Source organism: Lactuca sativa, chromosome 5 (assembly GCF_002870075.4).
Source record: "Lactuca sativa cultivar Salinas chromosome 5, Lsat_Salinas_v11, whole genome shotgun sequence".
NCBI lineage: Eukaryota > Viridiplantae > Streptophyta > Magnoliopsida > Asterales > Asteraceae > Lactuca > Lactuca sativa.
In genome coordinates this window covers 323,678,428-323,703,719 of record NC_056627.2, presented here as the reverse complement: position 1 = coordinate 323,703,719, position 25,292 = coordinate 323,678,428, and the positions used below count along the sequence as shown (strand labels likewise).

At 33.4% G+C, this 25,292-nt stretch overlaps 4 protein-coding genes and 1 long non-coding RNA gene across 5 annotated transcripts; 1 reads left to right on the top strand and 4 right to left on the bottom strand.

The window, feature by feature from the left end:
• The first annotated feature begins 1,401 nt into the window (after window positions 1–1,401).
• On the top strand, window positions 1,402–2,837 carry LOC122194515 (uncharacterized). The gene is made up of 2 exons (XR_006183393.2): window positions 1,402–2,260; window positions 2,345–2,837. It is a non-coding gene; the product is annotated as an uncharacterized LOC122194515 (long non-coding RNA).
• Window positions 2,838–4,955: 2,118 nt separating this feature from the next.
• LOC111891707 (uncharacterized) lies at window positions 4,956–7,931 on the bottom strand. Its single transcript, XM_023887777.3, has 9 exons — window positions 7,621–7,931; window positions 6,955–7,242; window positions 6,753–6,858; window positions 6,482–6,661; window positions 6,314–6,394; window positions 6,060–6,223; window positions 5,748–5,884; window positions 5,531–5,646; window positions 4,956–5,412 (listed from the first exon to the last, which is right to left on the bottom strand). Exons 2-9 carry the CDS (start codon window positions 7,191–7,193, stop codon window positions 5,164–5,166), a joined length of 1,272 nt encoding a protein of 423 aa, XP_023743545.1. The 5' UTR covers window positions 7,194–7,242; window positions 7,621–7,931; the 3' UTR covers window positions 4,956–5,163.
• Window positions 7,932–9,662: 1,731 nt separating this feature from the next.
• On the bottom strand, window positions 9,663–11,971 carry LOC111891725 (uncharacterized). The gene is made up of 5 exons (XM_023887795.2): window positions 11,341–11,971; window positions 11,048–11,223; window positions 10,501–10,970; window positions 9,985–10,421; window positions 9,663–9,892 (listed from the first exon to the last, which is right to left on the bottom strand). The coding sequence occupies exons 1-5, from the start codon at window positions 11,969–11,971 to the stop codon at window positions 9,663–9,665; spliced, it is 1,944 nt and encodes a 647-aa protein (XP_023743563.2).
• Window positions 11,972–11,987: 16 nt separating this feature from the next.
• LOC111891726 (uncharacterized) lies at window positions 11,988–12,533 on the bottom strand. Its single transcript, XM_023887796.1, has one exon. It carries the CDS (start codon window positions 12,531–12,533, stop codon window positions 11,988–11,990), a length of 546 nt encoding a protein of 181 aa, XP_023743564.1.
• A 3,557-nt stretch (window positions 12,534–16,090) lies between these two features.
• Window positions 16,091–18,640, bottom strand: LOC111891758 (uncharacterized). Its single transcript, XM_023887824.3, has 2 exons — window positions 18,173–18,640; window positions 16,091–16,701 (listed from the first exon to the last, which is right to left on the bottom strand). The coding sequence occupies exons 1-2, from the start codon at window positions 18,534–18,536 to the stop codon at window positions 16,193–16,195; spliced, it is 873 nt and encodes a 290-aa protein (XP_023743592.1). The 5' UTR covers window positions 18,537–18,640; the 3' UTR covers window positions 16,091–16,192.
• Between the last annotated feature and the right edge of the window lie 6,652 nt (window positions 18,641–25,292).

The window sequence follows — 25,292 nt, the reverse complement described above, 5'->3', positions numbered from 1 at the left end:
TGGATCGGAACTGGAATTGATAACAAGGTCCGGTTATCGATTCTTTATTTTTATGAAAACTGATCCCGGTTCTAAAAACCGGAACCGGTTTGACAATATTATATGTTTTTTAAAATGTGTATAACTCACTTATATAAAGTTGGAATTATTTGATTTTTTTTCCAACATGTAATTTGGAGTTTGTAATTCATTTTTTACTGTACAAACATATGTTTTGGTTAGATATTGAATTAGATATATGCCCCGAAAGAAACAATATCGATGTTGCGTTTTTTCTATTTCAGAATTTTTTTTGTTTTTTTTTTAATTTGTCCATTTTTTAAACGTGCATAACTTATTCATATGACGTCAGAATTACTTAATTTTTTTTCCAGCATGTAATTTGGTATTTGTACTTCATTTTAGACTATAAAAACACATATTTTGGTTAGATATTAAATCTGTTATAGACCTTAGAAGACAGCATATCAATACTGCGTATTTTTTGTTTAACAATTTTTTTGGAATATATCCCACTTTTAAAATGCACATAATGCACTCATATAAAATCGGAATTACTTGATTCTTTTTTCATCATGTAATTTAGTGTTTGTACTTCAATTTAGAATATAAAAAGTCATAATTTGGTTAAATATTGAATCATTTACAAGCTCCGGAAGATAACATATCATCTATAATATTTTAACCGTCGGGACCGAACCGGAACCGGCGCTAAAACGGCGGTCCGATTTCCAGTTCTTATAATATAGAAAAACAGGTTCCGGTTCCGAACCAAAAGCTCACCCCTAGTTCCTATATTTGATCCACTAATAAGTGAAAATGTTCTTAACACCCCGTTTTCGAGTTCAACTTAACGAGAGAAAGGAAAGGAAATGACTGGAAATGAGAAGAAAATAAAAGAGAATGGTGTTCCCGAGTTTCATTAAAGGAGGGAAGTGGAAGGAAGTGGAGGGAAATGAGAGAATCACTTTCCCTCCTAACTTTCCTTCCGATTTGGGAGGATTTGGAAAGAAAGAACAAAATAATTCATTTTCCTTCCACTTCTCTCCAACTCGGGAACACGAAAGAAAATTTTGTTTTCCTTTCCTTTCTCTTCTTTTCTCTCATGACTTTCTTTTATTTTCTCTTCTTTTCTTTTGTTAAACTCGGAAACGAGGCGTAAATATCATTTTGCTTCACCGCTTAAAATTTATTGCATATAATTGACAAAATTATAAGAATTGTCATTGTGTGATGTTACAATTTATAAGTTTAGTTAAAAAAAGGTTTAGATTAATAGCAGATGTCAAAAAATTTCTTTTTGTTATTTACTTTTTTCTAAATTATAAGTTTGTCCTTTGTATTTTCCTTTTTTATTTATTTATATTTATATTTTACAATAAATAAAAAAAACAAAAGCAAAAAAAATTCAGCGCACTTCCCCTGTCCCATCTCTCTCACTTTTCACAAAAAAAACTACCGTCACCACCATCACCGACTGGGGGTTCTGAGGGAGATGGTGACCATTATTTATTGTTAGCCGGAGCAACACCACATCCCCATCTCTTTATCTCTCTCAGCGGCGATGTAACTCGATGAAGATGGTAATCTGACGAACATGGCAAGCAGCGACATTGTCACAGTGTTAGGGTTTCTATGGATCGAACGTCCTCCCTCCTAAACGACCTACATTTTTTCGTCTTCAGCTTTCTAGATCATTGGTGGCTTAGGTTTTAAAAAACCCTAACTTCATTTGGTGGTGGCGAGCTATGGTGAGTGACAATGGTTTAGGCTCTAAAAACTCTAGGTCTGGCGGGACTTGTGGTTCCAGGTACGTGGTGGTTTCTGGTAAACAAAAAAGGAGAAGGTAGGCGGTGGTGCTTTAGATCTACGAAGAACAGATGGCTTGGTTGGAGAAAGAATGGAGGTTTGGGCGATGGTTTTTGGTAGGGTAAGGACAATGAAATCGTAGCACCCACTATCTGATAGAAAACCCTTTGTTGGATCAGTTGCTTATAATAAACCCTAGCATCGCCGCCACCGGGTAGAGCTGAAGTTTTCATATCTGGAAAATCGAACCACAATTTCTTCCATTTTCTAAGCTTTCTCGTAAAACCCACTTCCATATCCAATTCTTTTGATCTTGGCACTCATCCTCTCCTTTATTTCAATGGTACTCCTCTTAGGCCGGACGGAGTGGTGAGCGGGGAAGGCGCAGGAAACGATCCCGCACCAAGAAACACCACACCGGGGGGTGCGGGAAAGGAAAGGCGGGAAGAAGGTGAGGGAAGGGAGTCCCGCATTCTCTCTCTTCTTATGAGTGGCTGATTTTATTTATTTATTTATTTATTTTTTTGAGTTGCAGGTTGTAAGCGAGAGATAGAGGAAGAAGATGAAGCTTCTGAAAATGACATATGTAGCCTCTATGTTTTCGTTTATGGCAGAATATACTTAACTTTAAAATCTTTTCACAAAAATAATTTTCAAAAATTACAAAATAGATCCTACACTTTTAATTTTCAACTAATTTAAATATTAGGTTAATTGTAATTTTTATTTTAATTAATTAAATGCTGTTTATTTTTAATTAAATTTTATGTTTATTATTAATTTAAAAATTATAAATCATAAAAAAAATATTAAAAAAAAAGTGAGGGAACGGCTTCCCACCTATTCCTTGGCTTTTAGGTGAGGGAAAAGAGAATGAGGAAAAAAGGGGTATGGCCCACCAAAAGTGAGGGAAGCTTCCCTCCCACTCTTTCTAGTCTTATGAAGCTACTGTAGTAGTTTCATTCTATTGTTCTTGAAAATTGGTTTTGATTAATTTGATTTTAATCTTATGAGTTGTTAAAGAGGAAGATTATTGCTTATTACCTAAATTTAAGTGTTTGGATAAAATCCTTAAAAATCAGTTTATTTCGTTAGAAATAAGTTAAATGAGCTAATTTTAATAAGCATCTTCTTTCTCCTTGTTTATTATTTATTCTCACAAAAAAATAAGCTAATAACCAATAAACTAATAAGCTAATCCAAACACCCCTAATAGTTTTTGGTGGTTAATGTTAATTAAAGTGATATTTGATTTGTTTTTGTGTTTATTTAATATGAATGTTTAATTAAAGGGGCGTTTAGGATTACTTTTGAGTCTAAAAGTTTTTTTTTTTTTTTTTTTATAAAAGTTCTTTTTGAGTTGTTCAAGAAGCAAAAATCAAAAGTTATTTTTAAAAAATGTTTAGGTTGCAATTTTAAAAAACATTTAGGTTGTATTTTTTTTAACTTTTGAACATAATTTAGTTTTAAAAAGCTAAAAGTCATAAAATATCATATTTTCCTAACTTTTAAAAACTCATATTTTTCTTCTTTATAATAGTTATTTTGAAAAAAACTTTTATATCTTCCAAACATCTTTTTGGCTTTTTAGAAAAGTTAAAAGCAAAAAGTCATCCCAAATATAATCCCAAACACTGTTTGATTTGCAAAATTGCATTTGTGTTCTTGCGTTCTAAAATACTAGAGGTGATGGTGACCGAACAATGGTAGTGACAGCTTTGGTGGTATTCCAATTTTTCCAACAATGGTACAGAGAGAAAGGATGAATGGGTGGGGTTGGGTTTTATTTGTTTTCTTTTTTGTTAATTATTAATTAGAAAAATACAAAATTAATAAAAAGAAAATGGAAAACCAAATAGAGAGGACAAAAAGACCAAATGCGCGTTTTAGATGCTGTTTGATTTTCTGAAGAAAAAATTCATGAAGTCTGTGGACCACCTTTGCAATCCTCTGCAAATGTTAATAAGAAGCGTGTATGTTTTTTTAACATTTGCATACTGCTACAGATATTAAAAAATTAAAATAAACTAATTTTAAAAACCGAAAATAACTTTTTAATACGTAAAATTTAATAATATATAACATTTCGGTAAAAATTAATGATATTTCAATGAAAATAATGATATTTTAACAAAAAATAAAGATATTTTAGTAAAAAATAATGATATTTCATCAAGAAATTATCATTATTGAATATAAAAAAACGAAAAATAAATTCAACAACAATAAACGAAAAAAAAATTGTGAAATAAAAATTTAACAACATATAATCAAAAGTTCAGCAATAAAAAAAGAGGTTGGAAGAGGCAGTACAAGTGTTGCGCCAAACAAAGTACGTGCAGAGGTTTTTGACTCAGAGGACTTCTAAAAACAAACAGCTGCGAGATGAAAAGTACTGCGCACATGCTGCGCCGCGCAGCAATAAAGAGTTTGAAGAGGTTTTTTTCCAAAAAACAAACAACGCTAATGTTTTCTCTTTCACTCCACATTTGTAAAAATGTCTTCATTTGTTTCACCAACTTATATGCATTTTGCATGTACACCGTCACAACTCCACCGATTTATACAAACACTTGATTAATTATATTATTATATATAAATACTTTCTAAATATATTTTAAACTTGGGATAAGAGGGAAAAAAATAACCTTAAAAATACATAAATTTCATAAAGTTTTTTATAATAACTAAATAATTGAAAGAAAATACTTGTACTATACTCTAAAAATAACATTGTCGATAACAAAAATCCACATATTTAAAAAAAAAATACTTCTAATATATTTTTAAGATACAAAATCATTAAATATGTTTTATACATATAAGCTCCTTTAAAAATTAGGTCATGGACAATCACCCCTATCGTTACCCTATCCTATCGTTACCCTATGGACAATCATCCCTATCGTTACCCTCTGGAATAGGTGTCTGAATACAACATACACATACACATGTAGACACATCGTGCCCTTACATAAGCAAGCACAAACACACATAACACATATATACATACACATAAACATATAAATATAAATATAAATATATGCATAATAAACTCACATGCCGTTAACCCATAGTTTTACTCCTTTCATGGGATATGACTACTCCCACAATCATTTATTTCCATGACATTATGCTCAAACAAAAATCTAAAACTTATGCCAATATCATTTCATATCTTTTTTGCTTTGAAGTTTCAACATTTTTACTACACGAGAAGTTCCAACAAATTCCCCACACTTCCAAATTCTACAATATAACTATTATTACAAGTATAGTTCAATTTCTCATTCCATTATACTTCATCATGTCACACTTGTAATTTGAATTCGATATTGTTATTAGGGGGGTATCTTATAATTTAGATGCACAAAACACAGTTTTTTTCAAGGCAGTTGCAGCTTTAGACTCAGAGGGTCTCCCCAAATGTTTCCTAATAAAATCTCCCGCCAAAATAAGCTTTCTAAGGTCCACATTTGTCTTCACACCAAGCCCATTAAGCATATATACAACATCCTCAGTTGCCACATTACCCGTGGCACCTTTTGCATATGGACAACCACCAAGACCCGATACAGATGAATCCACCACACTAATCCCCATCTATTTTTTAAACAAAAAAAAATAGCCTTAGACTTGTGTTTCTCCATAATGATAATTAAAAACATCTATTTAAAATGTAAAATTTTAGGGTTTCAGTGAGAGATGAAATAATCTTTACTTGGAGTGATACAAGAATATTAGAAAGAGCTTGCCCGTATGTATCATGAAAATGCACAGCAAGCTTCTCTATAGGCACAACTTTTTTAACAGCCTCGATCATAGGAATAACACTACCTGACAATACACAGAAAAAAAAAAAAAGTATACACATTAATTTTAATTAATAAATAGAAAAAAAGATTCACTTATAACGAAATGATAATAAATATATATACCAGGAGTCCCGACACCTATGGTATCACCAAGGGAAATTTCATCACACCCCATTTTTACAAGCTCTTCAGCAACATATGCCACTTTTGATGGATGCACTTCTCCTTCCATTGGACATCCAACAACACATGATATATATCTAATACAATACAAGAAAACATATTTTGAATTCTTTTTCAAGAATCTTGGCACAATATGCATGATACATCATATATATGTATGTAATGTGCCTGACACATCTTCATTTATGTATCAGACATATACGTAAGGAGAATACATGCACTATGATGAGTTGAAATACAAAAGTTAAATACCCGCGTACAGGGATGAAGAGTTTTCTTGCAGCAGAAGCAACATCGCGATAACGTGCAAGACTTTCATCAATGCTACAGTTGATGTTTGACCTTGAAAACGACTCAGAAGCTGCAGCAAACACAGCAACTTCCTTTACTCCAGCTGCAAGAGCAGCCTCTAATCCCTAATAGATTGTGAAATAAATTAAGAACTTTTTTTTTTTTTACAAAACTTGTGCCATTATATTAAAGATTTGTATAAGATTACAACTTACCTTAAGATTTGGTGTTAGAACTGGGAATCTAGCATTGCTAATTCCTTTAATTCCTTTAATTACATCTTTTGCATCTGCCAACTGCAGTTTTGAGTTTTGACATCCATTAAAGGAACAAAAGATGGACATTTTGATTATATTATGAATAAAAGCTTCTTTTATTGTTACCTGTGGGACCCATTTTGGTGAGACAAAACTAGTAGCTTCAACAACTTGTAATCCTGAATTAACCAACATTTTGATCAATTCAACTTTCACAGCAGTAGGAACGATATCTTTCTCATTTTGCAATCCATCTCTTGGACCAACTTCCACTATCTTTACATATTTTGGGATATTTCCTAATAACTGTAGTATTTATTACATGTAAACAAGTAAATAACATATGGACAACCCTTAGGTTATAAGACAATATTAGCATTATGATTTGATTGTGTACCTTATGTTGTGAATTTGTTGCGATACTATCTGTGTATTGGGTGCTGTAATGACAACTTGACATGCATATATGTGGATTTAGAGTACGAACAACAGGGGGTTGATGTCTATAATGTTGTAAAGACATCTTTGTTAGTCTTTTTAATGGAAATTAAAAGTATTCATTGATGATTAGATGTGATCAAGAATAATAAATTACTTACGTTTGACTTTTGGATGAGCCAAATTCCACTAATTTCCTGTATTTTCCAGCTGCAATGTCGTATACTTGGCTTTTAGATGTTACAGGGTGATTGGTTTCAAAAGCATCCACACCAGTGCTCATGCTCATATGCTTTTCAGAAGCTATTAGCATCAAAGTGCTTAAAAAGGTAGGACTATATTTGTGGCAATTGAAAGATTTCCTCCTTGTAACACCAGCAAGGAACTTAGATGATAGCATTGAATCAATAAGATGAGTAGAAAAGACAAGGACCTATCTTCGATTTGACCTAGATCCCCAAAGGAAAAGAAAGCGTTATTGATTAATCATGTAGGAAAGCAGAAGTTGATAATCTGATTGCATTATTTCTGATCACAAGAAGTGTATTTCAACAACATATTATGGATTTAGGTTTCAATTAATCGATTTCAAACGACCCATGGATACTAAACACCAAATTAGAACAAAATCGGAGGGTATCGAGCTCAGAAACTCAAATAGTCATGACCTAGAGGCTACCACATCTTCTTTCATCGAAGTCCAGCTTTCACAACAGAATTGGCGTCCTATTATCATCTAAAATTATAATAATTTTTACCAAAATACATATACAATATTCATCGATAAAACCCATAAGAGAGATTACAAAGTTTGTTTGGATGATTACCTCGGTTAAAGCTTTAATTTATGGCAGACTAAACCCTCAATCGGAAAATACTCATGATCAGGCGGGGGAATGGAGAGACCATGCTCTGTCTAGCATACCAAAGCAGTAATTAACATGTCTTCAACGATATATACTCATTCTTGTCAGATATTCCGCCCAGGATAAGAATGAAAACAGTTGACGATTGTCATCATCTTTATCTTGACTTCATACAATAAATTAGATGAAATTTAGGGTTTCTGATAGATGGCATTGTAGCAGGTTTAACACTTCACATCATTGGCTCTTACACCTGTTAATCATTGCTTTATATTGTAAAGGGAAAGGAAAATGACGTATAGGCTATAATGTTTCTTTGGGTTTCTTTGGGTGATAGCCACTTAATTTATTTTGTGGCTTAATAAATGATCGAATTATTTGTTATCTAACAATATAGTCTCTTCTACCTATTGTAGCCGGTTAATGTTGCCACATAAACCTAGCCTAACACGTAAGCGATGACATGGCAAGAAATTAAAGCGTCCAACAACCGCAACGACGTCGTATTGAAGGCGAATCGTAAGGAGCAAGGATCGACAGTTCTAGCGCCTCCATATAAAATGAAGACTTCCTTGACCTAAAAGGGCACATCTGCAAACTTCATTACCCCAATCTCGTCTCTAAGTTTACACCAAAATGGCTTCGAGCGGACGTGCAGAACACAGCTGGTCTCCAAATTACGGCCGTCACATGGATGAGAATCATTCGAATGGTGTAACCAACGAATACATGGCCATCAGTCTACTGCAAACCCAGATGGAATTGTCTCTTATACGGGAGGACTTCCAAGACCAGTTGCGTGAGCTCCGTCAGACAGTTAATCGACACTTAGATGCCATGAACCTTGAGGTGGATGACGGTCGCGCTGGTCAGATGGATATCTCACATATGGTTGTTGATCTTAAAAATCATTTCGTTTCTCTGCAAGGAGCATATGTGAAGATGGTCTTCAAGGACAACAAACGTAAGAAGCTGATGTCTTGTGTTGGGATTTTTGGTGTTGTTTGTGCGTCTGTGGTGACGTATTTGGTGTTTAAGTACAAAAATGTTGTGTCAGTTGAAGCATTTCACTCCTGGGTTTGTGTTTTGGTGTGTTGCCTATGTTGTTTAGTGTTAATATTAGTAGTAGATTCTGTGTGGGTTGCTGGTATTAGTTTGTGATGTTGGTCTGTAGATTTGGTGGTGGTGTTGCTGGGCTGCTGATTGTCATCGTTTTTTGATGAAGTTTTTTGTCGATGATCCCTGTAATAGGTTATTGAATAGCAGAAAGCGACGTAAACAAACCCATGGGTGAATTGTGTTTTAATATGTTATTATTAAAAAAAACTTGTCTTTCACCTGTATCAATATGTGTGCATGAAAGAAAGAAACATTTGGGTATTATATATGTTTCATCGACTAGGACGGCACCACAAGACAAAGCAAAATGAATTTACCTTTTTTATGCGCATAGACAGGGACCACAAATGGTGCAGTTTGGGAAAAGGGACAAAAATACCTTTGCACACGATTGAACCATATATGCTTGTCTGCAAACCTTTTTTGGAAAAAAAGGGAATAAAGTTTTCTAAAGATAGCCTTTTCATATTGAATGGATTAAGTCACAAGTCCCCTGTTTTTTACAATGACTTAATTACCCCTGCATGAAAAATGGTCAATTTACTTTGTAATGACTTAATTACCCCTGCATCCAAAATGGCCAATTTACTTTGTAATGACTTAATTACCCCCACATCAAAAAATGGTTTTAATTTCTAATGACTAAAATGCCCTCACATCCAAAATGTTAAATTTAATTTCTAATGACTAAAATGCCCCCATAACCAAAATGGTCAATTTAAATAGTAATAACTCAAATACCCCCACATCATAAATGGTCAGTTTACTTTGTTTTGGCTAAAATGCCCATAATACCCCTAAATATTCGTAGTACACCATAAAAGAACATACAAAGATCATTTGTTTACTGCAACACACATTCACTACAAATAACAAACAACTACTTAATCCAAGTCCATGGTCGTTGCAACACTGCTACCTTCACCTCCCACATTTTTTGCAAGCTTCAGTTTAATGATTCGTTCTGATTTCTTTTGCATTTTAGGTGGTTTAACATGCTTAACTCGAGCATTGACATTCACCCCTTCATCCCGTCCATTGACTCCCACCATTTTCTCTTCATCTCTAGGCCTATCCAAAGCATCAATAGCATCTACGATTACCTCATCATCCCCTACTCATGTGGCAACGTTTACAGACTCCTGCGTAGGTATCATTTTTTGTTTCTTTGTTCCATTTTTTTGGATGTTCCTACACCTTTACTACAAGTAGCCTTGTTGTGTCCTTTCTCCTTGCATATGCTGCAAGAAACTTTCTTCCCTGCCTTGCAGACGGTATGTTTTCCCATCCGTTCAGAAGCATCTCTTCTTCTCTTTATGGTTGGCCTTCCTGGCATACGTCTTTTCAATGGAGGCAAAGGGGGTATCAAGTCAGTAGAAGGCCACATATTTTGTCCATTCATCCCATGGATTGGTTGTTTGTAAGTATTATGGTATAATGCAGCCAAGTACATTGGATCTACATATGGACCGTCAGGTGTCAAATTTAAGTAGGCTAAGGTGGTAACTGAGTGTACGCAGCCATATCCATTAAGTTGCCATAGCCTGCAGCTGCATTCCTTTTTTTCAACATCCACAGTAAACGCCTCGTCCATCTTCCTTGCCTCAAACTTCATCCCCCCACAAGAAATGACATGCCAATGCCTACATATATAGATGAAAACCGCAAATATCATGAGATGTGAAGAGTAAAGTACTAATGTAATTGGATAAATGTACAAACCTTTGCTCAGTTTGGAGCATATTCAACCGTATTCTGATATTTGGACAAACAGAATAAGCATTCCATCCTTGTCCAGTTAGTTTCATAGTCACCATCCTTTGCATCACATATATACGAATGTCCTCTAACATGCTTATTATTGGTTTCTTCCGGGCATCCAAAATCACACTATTAAAACTCTCTGAAAAACCATTCTCTACTGACTCAAAAGAATTATGAACTCTGAAAAAAACCAAAGACCAAGTCTTTGGATCTCTAGCCATAAGATGCACAACTGTTTCCGGATTTAATTTTCCAATCTCTTTCATAACTACATTAAATTGTGCTTCAGTTGTTGCCTTGCTCGCTTTCCAAAACAGATTTTCAAACTTGGATCCACTAAATGTCTTTCTAAAATTCGCATAGATATGTCTAGCACACTGCCTATTTTCAGCTGCTGGAAATACTTCCTTTACTGCCTCAATCAAACCCTACATAAGTCACATTAATGTTTGAAATTCGAATAGCAATAACTAAATTTAAAACATGCAATAGTTTTGAACCATACCTTGTGTTGATCCGAAATTAGAACCAAACCGTTACCATCATTCCAACATTGCAGATCTTCTGAAAGACTTTTTAAGAGCCATTTCCAATTCTCTTTGTTTTCCACAGAAACAACTGCCCAAGCAATTGGGAATATTCCATTGTTAGCATCTCTACCCACAACACAAAGCAACTCCCCTTGGCAAAAAGTTTTCAGAAACCAACCATCCAGGTTAATGATCCTCCTACATCCTCCCTTTCATCCCTCTTTTACTGAAGCAAAACATATGTATATTTTGCTGAAATAATTCTTACCATCAGGCATTGAATCAACACAAATTTTAACTGTGGATCCAGGATTTGATCTTCTAATCTCCTCACCATATGACCATAATCTTGCATAATTCTCAGCTATTGTCCCTTCAACTAGACTCAATGCATACTTCTTGGCTCTCCTACACCGACTCATACTCACGTTAATCCCAAAATTTGTTTTTACCTCCTCTCTAAGCATTTGGACGCTCATCTTTTGATTGTTATAAAATTGGTGCTTAAAGTGGGTCCCTATCCATTTGTAAGTCACAATTGATCCGAATTTGAAATTCTTTGCACAATTATGCTCACTGATAAGAGATTTTATCTGGAAAGACTTATCTTCACTCATCCAAGAACCCCAAAGCCTAAAAGTACATTTGCCATCACAACATTTGACAAGTAATCGTCTAGTATCATTCTTAACAAAACATAATTGATAACCATTCGCGGCAACATAGTTACAAAGCATGTGTTTCAATTGCTTAGGACTCTCAAACCTCATACCTAAAACAGGTTCCTGCTCCTTCCAATTGAGCTTATCATTGAAAATGTTTGGCAATTCGGGATAAACATCTTCATTGTCACCCGTGTCTTCTTCGAAAAACTCACCTGCACCTGCTTTCTCACTCATCTCTACCTGAATCTCATTAGCCTTTATAAAAAAAATGAGGCTTCTGATGGTCATCTTCATCGCCATCGACATCCTCATCCTCGTCGTCATCATCATCGTCATTCTCTACCTCATCGTTCGTGTCACTGTCACCCACATCCTGATACCCTGGTGCAACTTCCTTAACCAGTCCTGCACCATCAAGTACTTCTTCCTCAACGTTACCAACAAACTCGTCTTTGTGTTCATCCAACCATTCCTGTATGTTACTATCCCTAAAATGTTCTACATACATAGGGAGTATAACACCATATTCATATGCAATTTCAATGAAGTCGTAATAATCGGGGTCATTGCAAATTAGAGTCAAACCTTTTGGAAAATCAATATCAGGTTGGCAGTAATAGAGCTTCTCACACTTTTCCCCAGTGAACCTTTCAATGAACGCAACACACCCATCCTTGTCCATTCCTGCGAAATCGATGTCCGAAAACCTCTGAGTAATTCCACCGGTGTAGCGTATGGGGTTTCTGGCGAACATTCCTTGGAAGTGGACATCTACTTGTAAGAATACGGGTTTCATGCTTGAGGATTCAGAAGCAGCTCACAAAAAAGGGTTTACCGATGAAGTGTTGAACAGTGGATGTAAAAGGGCTCTTTTATAAAGCATATACCGACATTACGAAGTAGGCGACTAATTAATGACATGGCATTAGACGAAAGTCACAGTCAGCATCCGATGTGGTGTTAGTAGAAGGAGGTGGACTTAAAATGACCGACTAACCCCTTCAAAATTGAAATAAGGACTTAATCGACCCGACAAAGACTAATTCGTTCCCTTATTAAGCCACAAAATAAGTTAACTGGCTAAATGGGTCAACCCTAGAAACATTATAGGGCATATACGTCATTTTCCCTATTGTAAAATTGTAAAAGTTAATATAATTATTAATGCTTTATGTGAGTTTATTTAAAAGAAAAATGTTAATATAAAATTCTAAATATTTGAGCAATTTGAATTTTTAATAAAAATAGGAAAATATTGAATTATAAAAGTTAAACTGTGTTTTTTTTATTTTTTTTAAATTTAAACAAATAATTTAGATAAATAAAAAAATGAAACTAATGAAGCTTTAATTTACTATAATTTGGAAATTAAAAGGAAAGTTAATTAATGAAATTGATATGCATTTATTATTATATTTAAATACTATGTGAAATTTAATAAAATAGAAAAACCATAAAATGACACGTGGAATAAAAATTAATTTAAAATAACCATAAAATTACATAACTATAAAATTACATGTGACAAAATAAATGAGAATGTGACATGTGGTCAAATTTACTCATTTAAATAAAGAGAAAAAGACAATAACAACCAATTGCTTATTTATTTATTTATTTTTATAAATATGTTTAAAAATTTCAAAAATACCAAAAATTATCTTGATTTTGGTAGATGCTGACCGACAAAAATCGTATTTTTTGGTCAAGTTTGAACATTCATGATTTTTTTCATACTTTTTTGAGTTTGAGTTTTTTCATTGTGGTATTTGAAAAGAGGGGTTTTCATTGACATATTATGATCCAAATTCGGATGTCGGTAAGAATATGTTTTAGCTTCAAAATAGACTTTGTGGTGAAAAATATATAAAAAAACAAATTTTAATCGTTCATAACTTCTGCAGGCAAACCTTGTTTGAATTGAATATATTTTTTGTTGTGTTCTTTGTAACAATGATTATCATGATTCATGAACATATTAAACTCTTAATTTGAATGTCGGTAAATCATATATTTTTAACTTAAAAAATAGGTTATTCAGTAAAAGTTATTAAACTAATTAAAAAAAAATTATAACTTTCACATATGAATTTCATAACAATTATCATGTGGGTTTGGATTACAAAGGTGACTGTAAGAATCTAAAAAGAAAATCACAATACCACCAAGATTTTTACAAAGCAATGAACTATGAAAATTTAAAAAGAAAAAATTTCAAAAAGAAATTATCGGCCAGCTGGATTTTAGGACGAATTATGGTATTTTTTGAATTTTGACTATTTTTTGAAAAAATATTTTTTTGTGATTAACTATTATGATCATTTCCTTTTTAATAAACATTTTTTTTTGTATATTTTGCAAATAACCTGTTTATATAATAAAAACTAAAGTAAGTTACAAATTTGGTCCATATGTTTTACCTAAAATTATAAGTTCAGTAAAAAAATTTAGATCGTTCTCCTTAGGTTTTGCACTTTGTTGCGGAGACATTCACTATCATGTTTAAAGGGTCTCAAAATTTGGACATATTATGTAATTTTGAATAAAACACAAGGACTATATCCACAAGCAATATACAACCAAGAAATTTGGTTTCTCTTAACCTCTTGTGTCCTCGTAAGGTCATCTCCAATCGATTAAACCCACGGAGAGTTGTATGAAATGCCAAATAGGAAAGAAAATATATACATTCACTTTAATTCTTAACAAAATCATAAAATTTCTTTACAATTCTATTGAACCGTTGCATGGTCATTCAACCCCACACTCTCTGTTATCTATACTATATTCACATTTATTCTACTAAACCTTCATATAACTCCCATTATGGATGGCCTAAGATGTAGCTCCAACAAATCAGGTACATTCTTTTTTCTAAGCCCCCATTGTCTAAAACAAAGATTTGCAATAGTTTCTCTCTCTTTATTAAAAATGGCATTATCTTCTTCCTTTGGAAGGATCCAGTCCCTTGTCTTATTTATATATTAGGTTAGAAACAATCGGTAACACTCTTAGCACATTGCAACATAGGTTTTGTTTTGAAAAAAAACAAATAGCCACAACCAATCACAACCAACCATTGCTCTTTTCTTTCTCTCTCTCTCTCTCTCTCTCTCTCTCTCTCTCTCATTAAGGACATATCAAACGAAATTTGGCAAGCCCCCTAGCGAGAGTTAGGGGTGGTGTTCTTTTTCCTAGCAGGGCAGTGTTCCTTTTCCTAGCGAGCTCATAGCGAGGAGCCTTTGCGCTCCACTCCCAGTAGCCTTATAAGATAGAAAAAACCCCACACATATGGTTGCATCAGGTGGACCCTTCTTGTTCAAGACCAAAACTCATACATGATATAGAATTTAAAAGCATTACATAAAATACAAAATACAATATCTAAGACAAATACTAATTTACCATTTATATGATTGGGTGGTAGTTACAAAAGATGGGCTTTTACAAAAGATATGGGTTTCTTCAGTGACTTCCTAACCCCATATACAAATACATTACATTAAAATGGCTTGAACATAGAACATTGCAAGCACAATAAGCACATATACATTGCTAATATATACATACTCAACCTCATCACTAGAAGAGCAGGTATCTGCCAAAAGCAACTCCTACAAGCGAGACACAAACAACAAATATGCACACAATAAGCACCTTATTCATCATGGTGTTGAGCTATGATGTAATTTCCATACGAGCATCCCTCAAATCGTCCAGGTCCATGTTCAAGGAGCCCAACTCCCCCTTATATTATTCTTTCATATGTGTCAGTTGTGCATTGATCTCGTCTTTCAAAAGCGACAACTGAAGTTGGGTTTGGAAACAAGTAATATCAAGGTTTTGGTGATCATGACAATTAGAGGTGTTACCATTGAAAGACCAATTATGATGGGAAGGCCTTGTCAGATTGTATGGACTTATGGCAAGCAAGTTTTTGTCAATTTATGGTAAGCATGTTATGGGATTTCTACATATAAGGGCATGGATAGAATCCATGTTACTTCCAACAATAGGTGAGCGAACTAAAAATACAGGTAAAAGGACTTGATTCCCTTAGAAAGCTAAAAAAAAGTTTAGGGACAATTTAAAACCAAAACCAACACTTCTATGGGCTACATTGACATTTGCATAAATAAAATAATAATATATAAATAATATAAACCATGCATATCTAACTTTATTACATCAAGAAATAAAAACAACCATATTATAAAATTAAGAAGACAAACATCTTGAATATGTTTAGATCCAAAACTTGCAAAAGAATGATGAATTATGGTAAAAAAAATATATCTGAGATTTAAAATCCTTTTTTTCTTTAAGCCTTTAATACATACATACTTTCAAAAGTACTAGCAATTAAGCTAACAAGATTTTGTATATCAATTAGCACACGTGTCATCTTTATTCTGATTGCAAACATAGCATATAGTTCTTACAACAAGAGTAAGTTCAAAGAGATGAATAAAGTGGTACAGTTGATAAGGTGTATCCAGCTTCAATGATGAAAATGTTACCAGTCACATAGTCTGGCGAGCCATGAACTAGGTACCTAACCATGGATGTCAAGGCTGGGTCCGTAGTGCCAAAATCTCCCAATGGCACAATTTTTGAAGTCACATTCTTGAGCCATTTCTTTTGCAAGAGTTCCTCCGTAATCTCAGATTTAAAAATCCCGGGACATATTGAGTTTACCCTTATTTTGTGTTTTCCAAGTTCCATTGCCATCACTTTTGTCATGGTATTAAACGCTGCTTTTGAAGAAATATATGCAACTGCTCCCTTTTCATGAGTACGATTAAGACCAGCACAAGAAGACATATTGATTATGGATCCTCCTTGATTAAGAGCAACCATATGACGACAAACATACTTAGATACCAACCATGATCCTGTTACATTTGTTTTAAAGGCTTTTTCCCAATCTTCTTCTGACAAATCCAATGCACCTCGTACAGGACCTATAAATGCATGCATGTTGCAACATTAAAGAATATATGTTATTGTAACTCAACCTTTTTTTATTGGAAAACATTAGGGAAAAATCTAAAAGTAAACAAAGAAGGAGGGGATCTTTTGATAAGCCTAGAAAATATGAATTTGAAACAGTCAAACAGATGAGAACTTGAACCCGGAAATTGATCAATGCCAAATTAGCTGTTATTCAAGAAAAATTAAATAAGATAAATGAGGTCTCGATCATATAATTATGTTCATTCAATATCAGAGATCTCAACATCGTTAACTGTAAATGGATGTGAGTGATGAGCATGACGTGGAGGAGTTCAAACTGGTTGACAAAATTAGAGATCTCAGTGTAATTTATTTGTAATACTATCGTTGAAACTTTTAACTATAATTTATATACAGTTTAATTAATTAGTTTGACTTTTATAACCATTTGTTTTTGTTGTCTATTCAGATATATATCTTATTTTTATTAAAGTTTGTATCACACTGGTACAAGGTATATTGAAAATGTGTCCCTCCTGTCGAAGATAGTGGACAAAAAATGTAGATTTAAAAGTAAAATTAATGAGTGCTACTTATAAATTGTTATAGAATGTCTTTATTGATTGACATGTCTTCTTGATAGACATATTTTCCTTATAATTTACAAGTAAATAAGTAGTTTGGTGGAGCTATAAACATTTAAATTGTTATATTTTCATTTAATGGCATGCTTTAATAAATTCAACCATCAATTTGGTGACTTGGTACGTTAAGTACAATGACTTGGAGAAAAACATGCATTAAAAATGAGTTGGTGAGGTTTTATTCTCATAAAATTCAACTCTTAATGACCCTACTTTGAAGATGGTTGCCCCCGCCCACATGCATGGTTTGCATTATATTGCAATTTGCATAGGCTCGAAGTTAAATTCCATGGCTTTAACTTTATTTTTATTTTTATTTTTGTATTTAAATAATTAACATTTATATTAACAATTAAGAAATATACCTTAGCATGTATGGATAGGTATTAATTATATATGATGGAATAACTCTTAATTACAACTATATAAACACATGTCTATTCCTAATTTTATTATCATAATTACCGATGAAACTGCACATTTTTCCGCGTTGTGTAGATCTGAATCAGTTGTAATAAATGACTTGTGCAAAGCTCAAGCCTTATTCGTCGGTATTATGTCAAATTAAGTCGAACTTTGTAAAATAATATATAAAACAAACATACTAATTCACAACTTTGTTTTTTTTTTTTTTTAACAGCAAAACTTTTATAGAGAACTAGCCGGAAAGTAGAAAGACAACAATTACATCTGGGCGGAAACAACTTTGTAAAATTCATCTTACTCTCAGTTACACGAAAGATATCAAAAAGTATCACTTAAATAAAATAAATAATTAAAGAAAAAAACTGACTCAAGGAGAGATGAAAAATATATTATTCCAAGATATATATACCTCGAATACCGGCGTTGTTGATCAGAACATCGATCCGGCCAAAAGCCTCCCAAGCCTTTTGCACAGAAGCTTCAATGGTAGATCCATCAGCACAGATATCAAGCTCAACAGCCACTGCAATTTGACGTTGGTTTGCATGAGCATGAACATCAATATGATCAGAGATTGATGATTCCATATTGTTAATTTCATCGCATAGAGATTGGAGGAGATCTGTTCGACGTGCAGCTGCAATGATCCTGCAACCGGCTTTTGCTAAATCAATTGAAAAATCCCGACCAAGACCGGAGGATGCACCGGTAATCATCACGATTTTGCCTCTCAGGTCTCTCCATGGTTCAAACTGATCACAAGTTGATGCCATTGACTTTCAATCTTGAATTGATAACCAGTTTTTGAATGACAACTGAATCTAATTTAATATAAAGAGCAAATTACGAAATTCCCTCGTGTGAGATATTGCTAGCTCCATGCATGTGCAACTCTAGTCCAAGGGTTTTATTTGTTGTATTGTATTCCAAAATTTTATTTTATGCCCATATATATTTTAACATCCTTAAAATTTATTTTATTTAAGTCCTATATATCGTTTTATTAATTAAGGTTGTTGCATCAGGATTTCAATGGGATTGTTTTAGGTTTGCAAGATCGAGATCATAAGATCGGAATCGGATCCTAAAATCCCACAAAACATTACATAAAAAGATAAAAGGTTTTATGCATAGAAGTCTTATTCTTTTGGAAATTATTTTGATAGTCTTAAATTTTTTTTAATAGAAAAATTCTATTGTTTTTGAGAAATCATATAATTTGTCATTTCCTGTTAAAATGTAAAAACTAATTTTCTTTTTTCATTAATTTAAGCAAAATGTTAGATACTAGGAACTTTTTTGTTCAAAAAACAGAAGTGATGACTTTATCAAAAAATTCCAAAAATAATGAGATTTTTCTATAAAACCCAAAGATAAATGATCATATATAAAAATTGTTTTCGTATATCATGATTAAGTAACTCAAAAAAGAAAAGTAACTTGTCATATAGTGATTAATGACATAGTTAAATAGCTAAAAAGATTATTAATATTAATTTATATCATACGAAAATAACTACTCACAACCTTTATGTTATTTGCTTTGCTTTAACTATAAAAAAGGAAATTGATAACAATTTCAACTTTTGAAACTTAAATAAAAACTGTAATTTCTCAAGCTCTCAAGGAAAAATACTTGAAATTAAAAAAAAAAAAAAAAAAAAAAAAAAAAAAAAAAAAAAAACACCTGAAAATATGTTCACTTTTATTGTTGAGCTTGAACTATTAAAGAAAGAAAATAATAACAAGTCAAAGCTAAATCTTAAATTCTACCATTGATAAGGGTAAAATGTAAAAGGAAAAAAAATTATGGTTGTATGTCATTTACGGTTCAAAAAGCAGTACAAGAATGTGGCTATTCTCGATTAAGCATTGGGTAAGGAGACAAAGTCAACAAATAAATGAGTAAAGATAATAAAAACTGAATCATAATATGGTAATTTTCATGGAATGGTAGGTTCGATCACTAGTACAAAACGTATTTTTTAGTGCAATGAGTTTTTTTTTTTTTTGGTGCGGTTGTAGCCTAAAACCGCACCATTAAAACATTTTCGCATTAATAAATTAAGGAACCGCACTAACAAATGTAGTTTTGATGCTATTTCATTTAAACGCACTAATAAATGTATTTTTTGATGTTGTTTTTCAAAATCGTACTAATAAATGTATTTTTTGATGCAGTTTTCTAAAACTGTACTAATAATAAATGTATTTTTTGATGCTGTGTTCTTAAAAAGCACTAATAAATGCATTTTTTTGATGCTACTTTTAAAAATCGCACTAATAAATGTATTTTTTGATGTCATTTTCCAAAACTACGGTAATAGCAAATGTATTTTTTGATGCGGTTTTGGATTGAGTTCCCTCCTCATTTTTGTTCCCGGGCTGAAGCTCCTTCCAAAATTTCATTCCCCGCTCGATGCCTTTCTTTTCCCCTTTATATTTCCTTAATCTAATTTCATTTGGCCACACAAACCCTAATATCATCGACTACTGCCACCCTCACCAACATCCTTGAGTCCTCTCACCCGTGTCTGCATCATTGTCGATTCGGGCTGCCACGGCCCTCATCATCTCTGATTTCGGTCGACCTCACTCCTATCGTTGCTGATTCACGACTTCAGGTCAGCAACGTGATGAATCTGAATAATCTTTGAGGAGTCGACCTCTACTATAATCATCTTTGTTCATCGCGATCAATCCATCGTCAAGACTGTCAGATATGTTTATGATATTTTGATTTATAATTTTGATTCATAAAATTACTTAATCTATATATCCGATACTCTGATTTCTTAAGTTAGGTTGTGGAAGTAAGAAGGGGTTGGGCAAAGAAGCTTGTGACGTTCAAAGGAGAGCACATATCTATGCAGGGGAAGATATAAAGGTAGAAAAAACCTAAAAAAAGAAACAATCTCATGTCTTTTATCTACAAAAATTGAATTAAGGCAAGTTTTTTCCTTTGTATTGATAATATTTCTAACCTGTGTAATTTACCTTTTGATTAAAAGGATTGTATTCCTTTTGATAAAATTACTTTGTAATTTAGCTTCTGAAATCCTACTGAAGCGAGGTAACAGAGTCCAAGGTGGGCATCATCTTTAAAAGTCTGCAAGATACCGAAGAGGGGCTATATGAAGATGGTGATAACGAAACTGAACACGTCTATATCAAAAAAAACTTGAATATGCGTATGTAGTTACCTTCATTAGGATGTTTTGTGTTTTATTATAACTAAAATTTAAACTATAAATTAATTGTTTTTTGTGTAATGGTGTAGTATTTTGTAATACCTTTTTGCTTATTGGTATTATTTTTTTTTTGCTGCCATTGATGGCAACCAAATTGTGCTATTTAATAGAGCGTTTTTTTTTTTGGCGTAAGGGGTTCCATTTTCTAATGATGTTGACTATAAGCATCAACAAATGATTTATGATATTTTATGTTGTCATTCGTATTGTATTTTAAAAGGCCATTTATTTTCTAAGCTTGTTCAATAATATCATCAAAAAATAACTCTATTTTATGAAGCTATATTTTATAAGGCGGTTTTGGACAGCATCAAAAAATAAGTATACTTTATAAGACGGTTCTGGACAGCATCAAAAAATAAGTATAATTTATGAAGCTATTTTTATGAGGCGGTTTTGGACATTTTCTAAGGCGGTTAAAGAACCGCCTCAAAAAACAACACTATTTTATAATGCTATATTATTTGAAGCGGTTGAATAACCGCATCAATAAATAAAATAAACTGCTTTATTAAACATCTTCTGTACTAGTGATCGGATCGGATCCCGATCTAACGATCCTGATCCTGGTCCTACGATCTTACATATAAAGCAATTCCATTGCGATCCAACAAGGTTATCATAGGTAGGATCGTAGGATCTTACAATTATACGATGTATATGTATTTGTATGTATGTGTATGTCAATATGTGTGTGTGTATATGTATATATGTTTATTTATATGTATTCATATGCATGTATAAGCGTATGTGTGTATGTGTATGTGTATCAGTATATTTATGTAAATATGTATATATGTGTATATGTTTGTCAATATGTTTGTGTGTGCAGGTGTATGTGTGTGTACATATACATCAATTTACGGGTGGCAATTGATGACACCACACGACAAAAATACACGATACGAAACGAAATTGAGACAAAATTGACATTCAAATTCGTGTTCGTGTCAAGTGCAAAAAACACGACGTCGTGTCATGTCGTGTTCATGTTTAAAATTTGACACGAAATTGACACAATCTAACATTTTTTGTCGTGTATGTCGTGTTATGTATGAATAAATATTAATTAAATACATTAATTGTTATTTCATGTTATCTTTGTCGTGTCGTGTCGTGTTTATCGTTTTTTAATCGGTTTGTTTTCGTGTTAGTTAAAAAGAACCGAGATCGTGTCGTGTCGTATTCGTGTTACATAAAACCTTCTCGTGTCGTGTAAAACAAAAACACGACACGATGACCCGATTTACCACCCCTACATCAATTAATAAGTATGCGTAGGTATATGTATATGCATTTCAATATATTTATATGATTTGCATATGTATCTCAATGTGTATGTGTGTGTGTGTGTCAATGCGTGTATGCATGTAACGTCCCATTTTCACAACAAAAAATTTTCAAAACAAAATTTTCATTTTCAAACCATATAATTGTCAATATCACATTCCAAAAACCACAATTGTCAAATTGTCAAAAACACAAATTCATAAATTGTTTGATAAAATCCAGGATCCTCAAAAACATAAATTCCATCTCATGCGTACAATCAAATCGGCGCCTTCCCGTGATCCTGAGAAGTACCTGAAAGACATAACACATAACACGGTAAGCATGAAGCTTAGTGAGTTCCACAAAATACCACACATAACTCATTAGCCTCTCGTGGGTATATCTCAAATAAGACTCTCTGGTCGATGTGTTTTAGTGGAACCTCCGGTCCCACAACTCGGGTGGACCCTGTGGTCCGAACTCAGTAAAGCTCAACATAATACACAACATAAATCACAAAGACATAATGCAGGGTACAACAATACTCAATATAAGCATACAATACCCTCCGGTCACACAAAATTACCACTCAAGGTAAGTATAGTGAGAAGACTCACTTAGTAAGTAAGAAAATAGACTGCGCACACAAATCACCAATCTAGCCTCCGCCTAACACATACGATAATTATATCTAATTAACACTTAAATCACAACAACAAATAAACCAAGTTATTTTCTCTCTCTAATCTCTTGGAATGGGTAAAAGACTATTCTACCCCTCCATGGTCTCCATAGTTCCTATCTTGACGAAACCCTAAAGTCAACAGAAGTCAACACTCGAGTCAACAGTCCATGTTGACCCGAATCGTCGAGTGCATCTACGTGACTCGTCGAGTCCCCTCGTTCCTTTAGACATGTTGCAAAAACCCAACTTAACTCGTCAAATTGTCTCATCAACTCGCCGAGTTACTCATGTCCAGACTCGTTGGGGAAAACCCTAGCCGACTCATCGAGTCAGCTCATTGACTCATCGAGTCCCTTCAGACCCTTCTCTCATTCAGACATTTTAAGGCATAGTTACAACACCAAACTCTATATCTAGCCTCCCAAGGCTGAGATACCACGTAAAGCTACAAGCTTTACGTCCATGCATGGCACTTCGAGCTTGAAATGCCAAAACAACTTCCATTTAGGGTTCTAAGCAATAAACCTCTCCTCTAGCTTGATAAAGCTTGGACCTTTGGGCTTAAGGGACCTCACAATGTCCAGATCTGAAGTCTTAATCTCTTGGAAACTCAAAATGCTCAAAGTCTCAAGGGAAGATGGAAAAAGCCCTAAAAACTCCCTAGAAAAGAGATCTGATCAAAATGATGAGCAAGGTGGTGACTTTTACCTTCCAACAGAAGCTAAAGAGTGGATGAACACTGGATCCAACAGTCCCTTCTTGTTCCTTGCTTTGATACTCTTCTCTGCTCTTCCAAAATTGCACTAAAATGCCCAAAGATTAGCTCTATTTCTCTCTTAGACCAATATAGACGATTAGGGTTTCACACAGGGGAGTGAGGTGGATGGAGAGGCGGAAATGGGGGCTTAAGGTCCTTTAAATAGGACCCAACCCCAAAGATTTAGGTTTTCCTCTCACAGCGCCAACTCGTCGAGTTGGTCCCTCCGACTCGCCGAGTTGGTCGCAAAACCCACGTGGCCAAATCCGTCTCTACTCGAAGAGTTGGGGCATCCAACTCGACAAGTTTCTCAATCAACTCATAAAAATATTATACCTAGGTTTCGGGGTGTTACAAAACCCTAAATCGGTCCGATCTGGAAATCGGGTGTTACAATGTGTATGTGTACATCAATAAGTATATATATGTGTATATATATATATATATATATATATATATATATATATATATATATATATATCAATACTTTACATACTCGTTGTCTGCTATGCAGATAAATGAAACCGGAGACAAAGATATATTCTATTTGGAGAAAAGTATAACACTAAAATTATTTGACCGATTTATGAATTAGGTTACTGATATAAGTGAAAGACGAGTCATATATGAGAACACTGGTTGTAAGGACTAAATGTGTACAAAAACATTAAGGACTAAATGTGTACAAACTAAAAAATATATTAACCTATTATGTCAATTTTTTGGCTTAACCTGGAGTAGCCGGTTATAAGGACTGACTGTGGATAAAAAATACAAGTTAAATGGTCAAATGTGGACAAAGAAAAACTCATTGGTCAAATGTGTACAAATCAAAAAGTATATTACCATTTTAAGTCATTATCCCAATTAAAAACTCTAAATAATAATAAGCTAATTTTTGTGACTGTATACACTAAATAATTAATAAAAAAAAAAACTTTATTGCAACATTTAGTACTTTTACAGTTTTACTATTGCATTACTTATATTTTCTTTCAAAGTTCATCATTTCACATTCTAGTGAGAGACAAGAAAAGAAAGGACATGGGCATCTTTGAGGGTTTGCGAGGTGGGCGACCATAGGGCCCATGTCGTGGAGGGGGAGAAATTCTTACATACGATTCATTGTAGTAGACTAGTAATCGAGACCCAAAAAAAATTGATTCAAAGGTATAGTTACCAAGCCAAAGTCAGTACACCCTCTGATTCTTGCCAATCCAAGTTGGAAGTCGTTACGATGCCACTCATTCTCTTGAAATCATTAAGTCATGGGGGGGGGGGGGGGTGTTTGATTATAGATTAATCAATTGTTTCAAAATCAATGCATCATTTGATTCATAAATCAAAATTGTAAGTTTCAAAATCCAATAAAATCACTCAAATTGAGAATGACTTTTGTCCTCTAATTTCATATTATTCATTAATTGAATGATTTAATTTCATCAATCAGAATCAATTTTCTAAGAAATCTGATGCTGACCTACTGTTTTTCGATTTCAAAATCAATCAACTTGTGTTGTAGCTTTTGTGTTTTATTGTTTCAATTTCAAGGGATGTCTTCTCT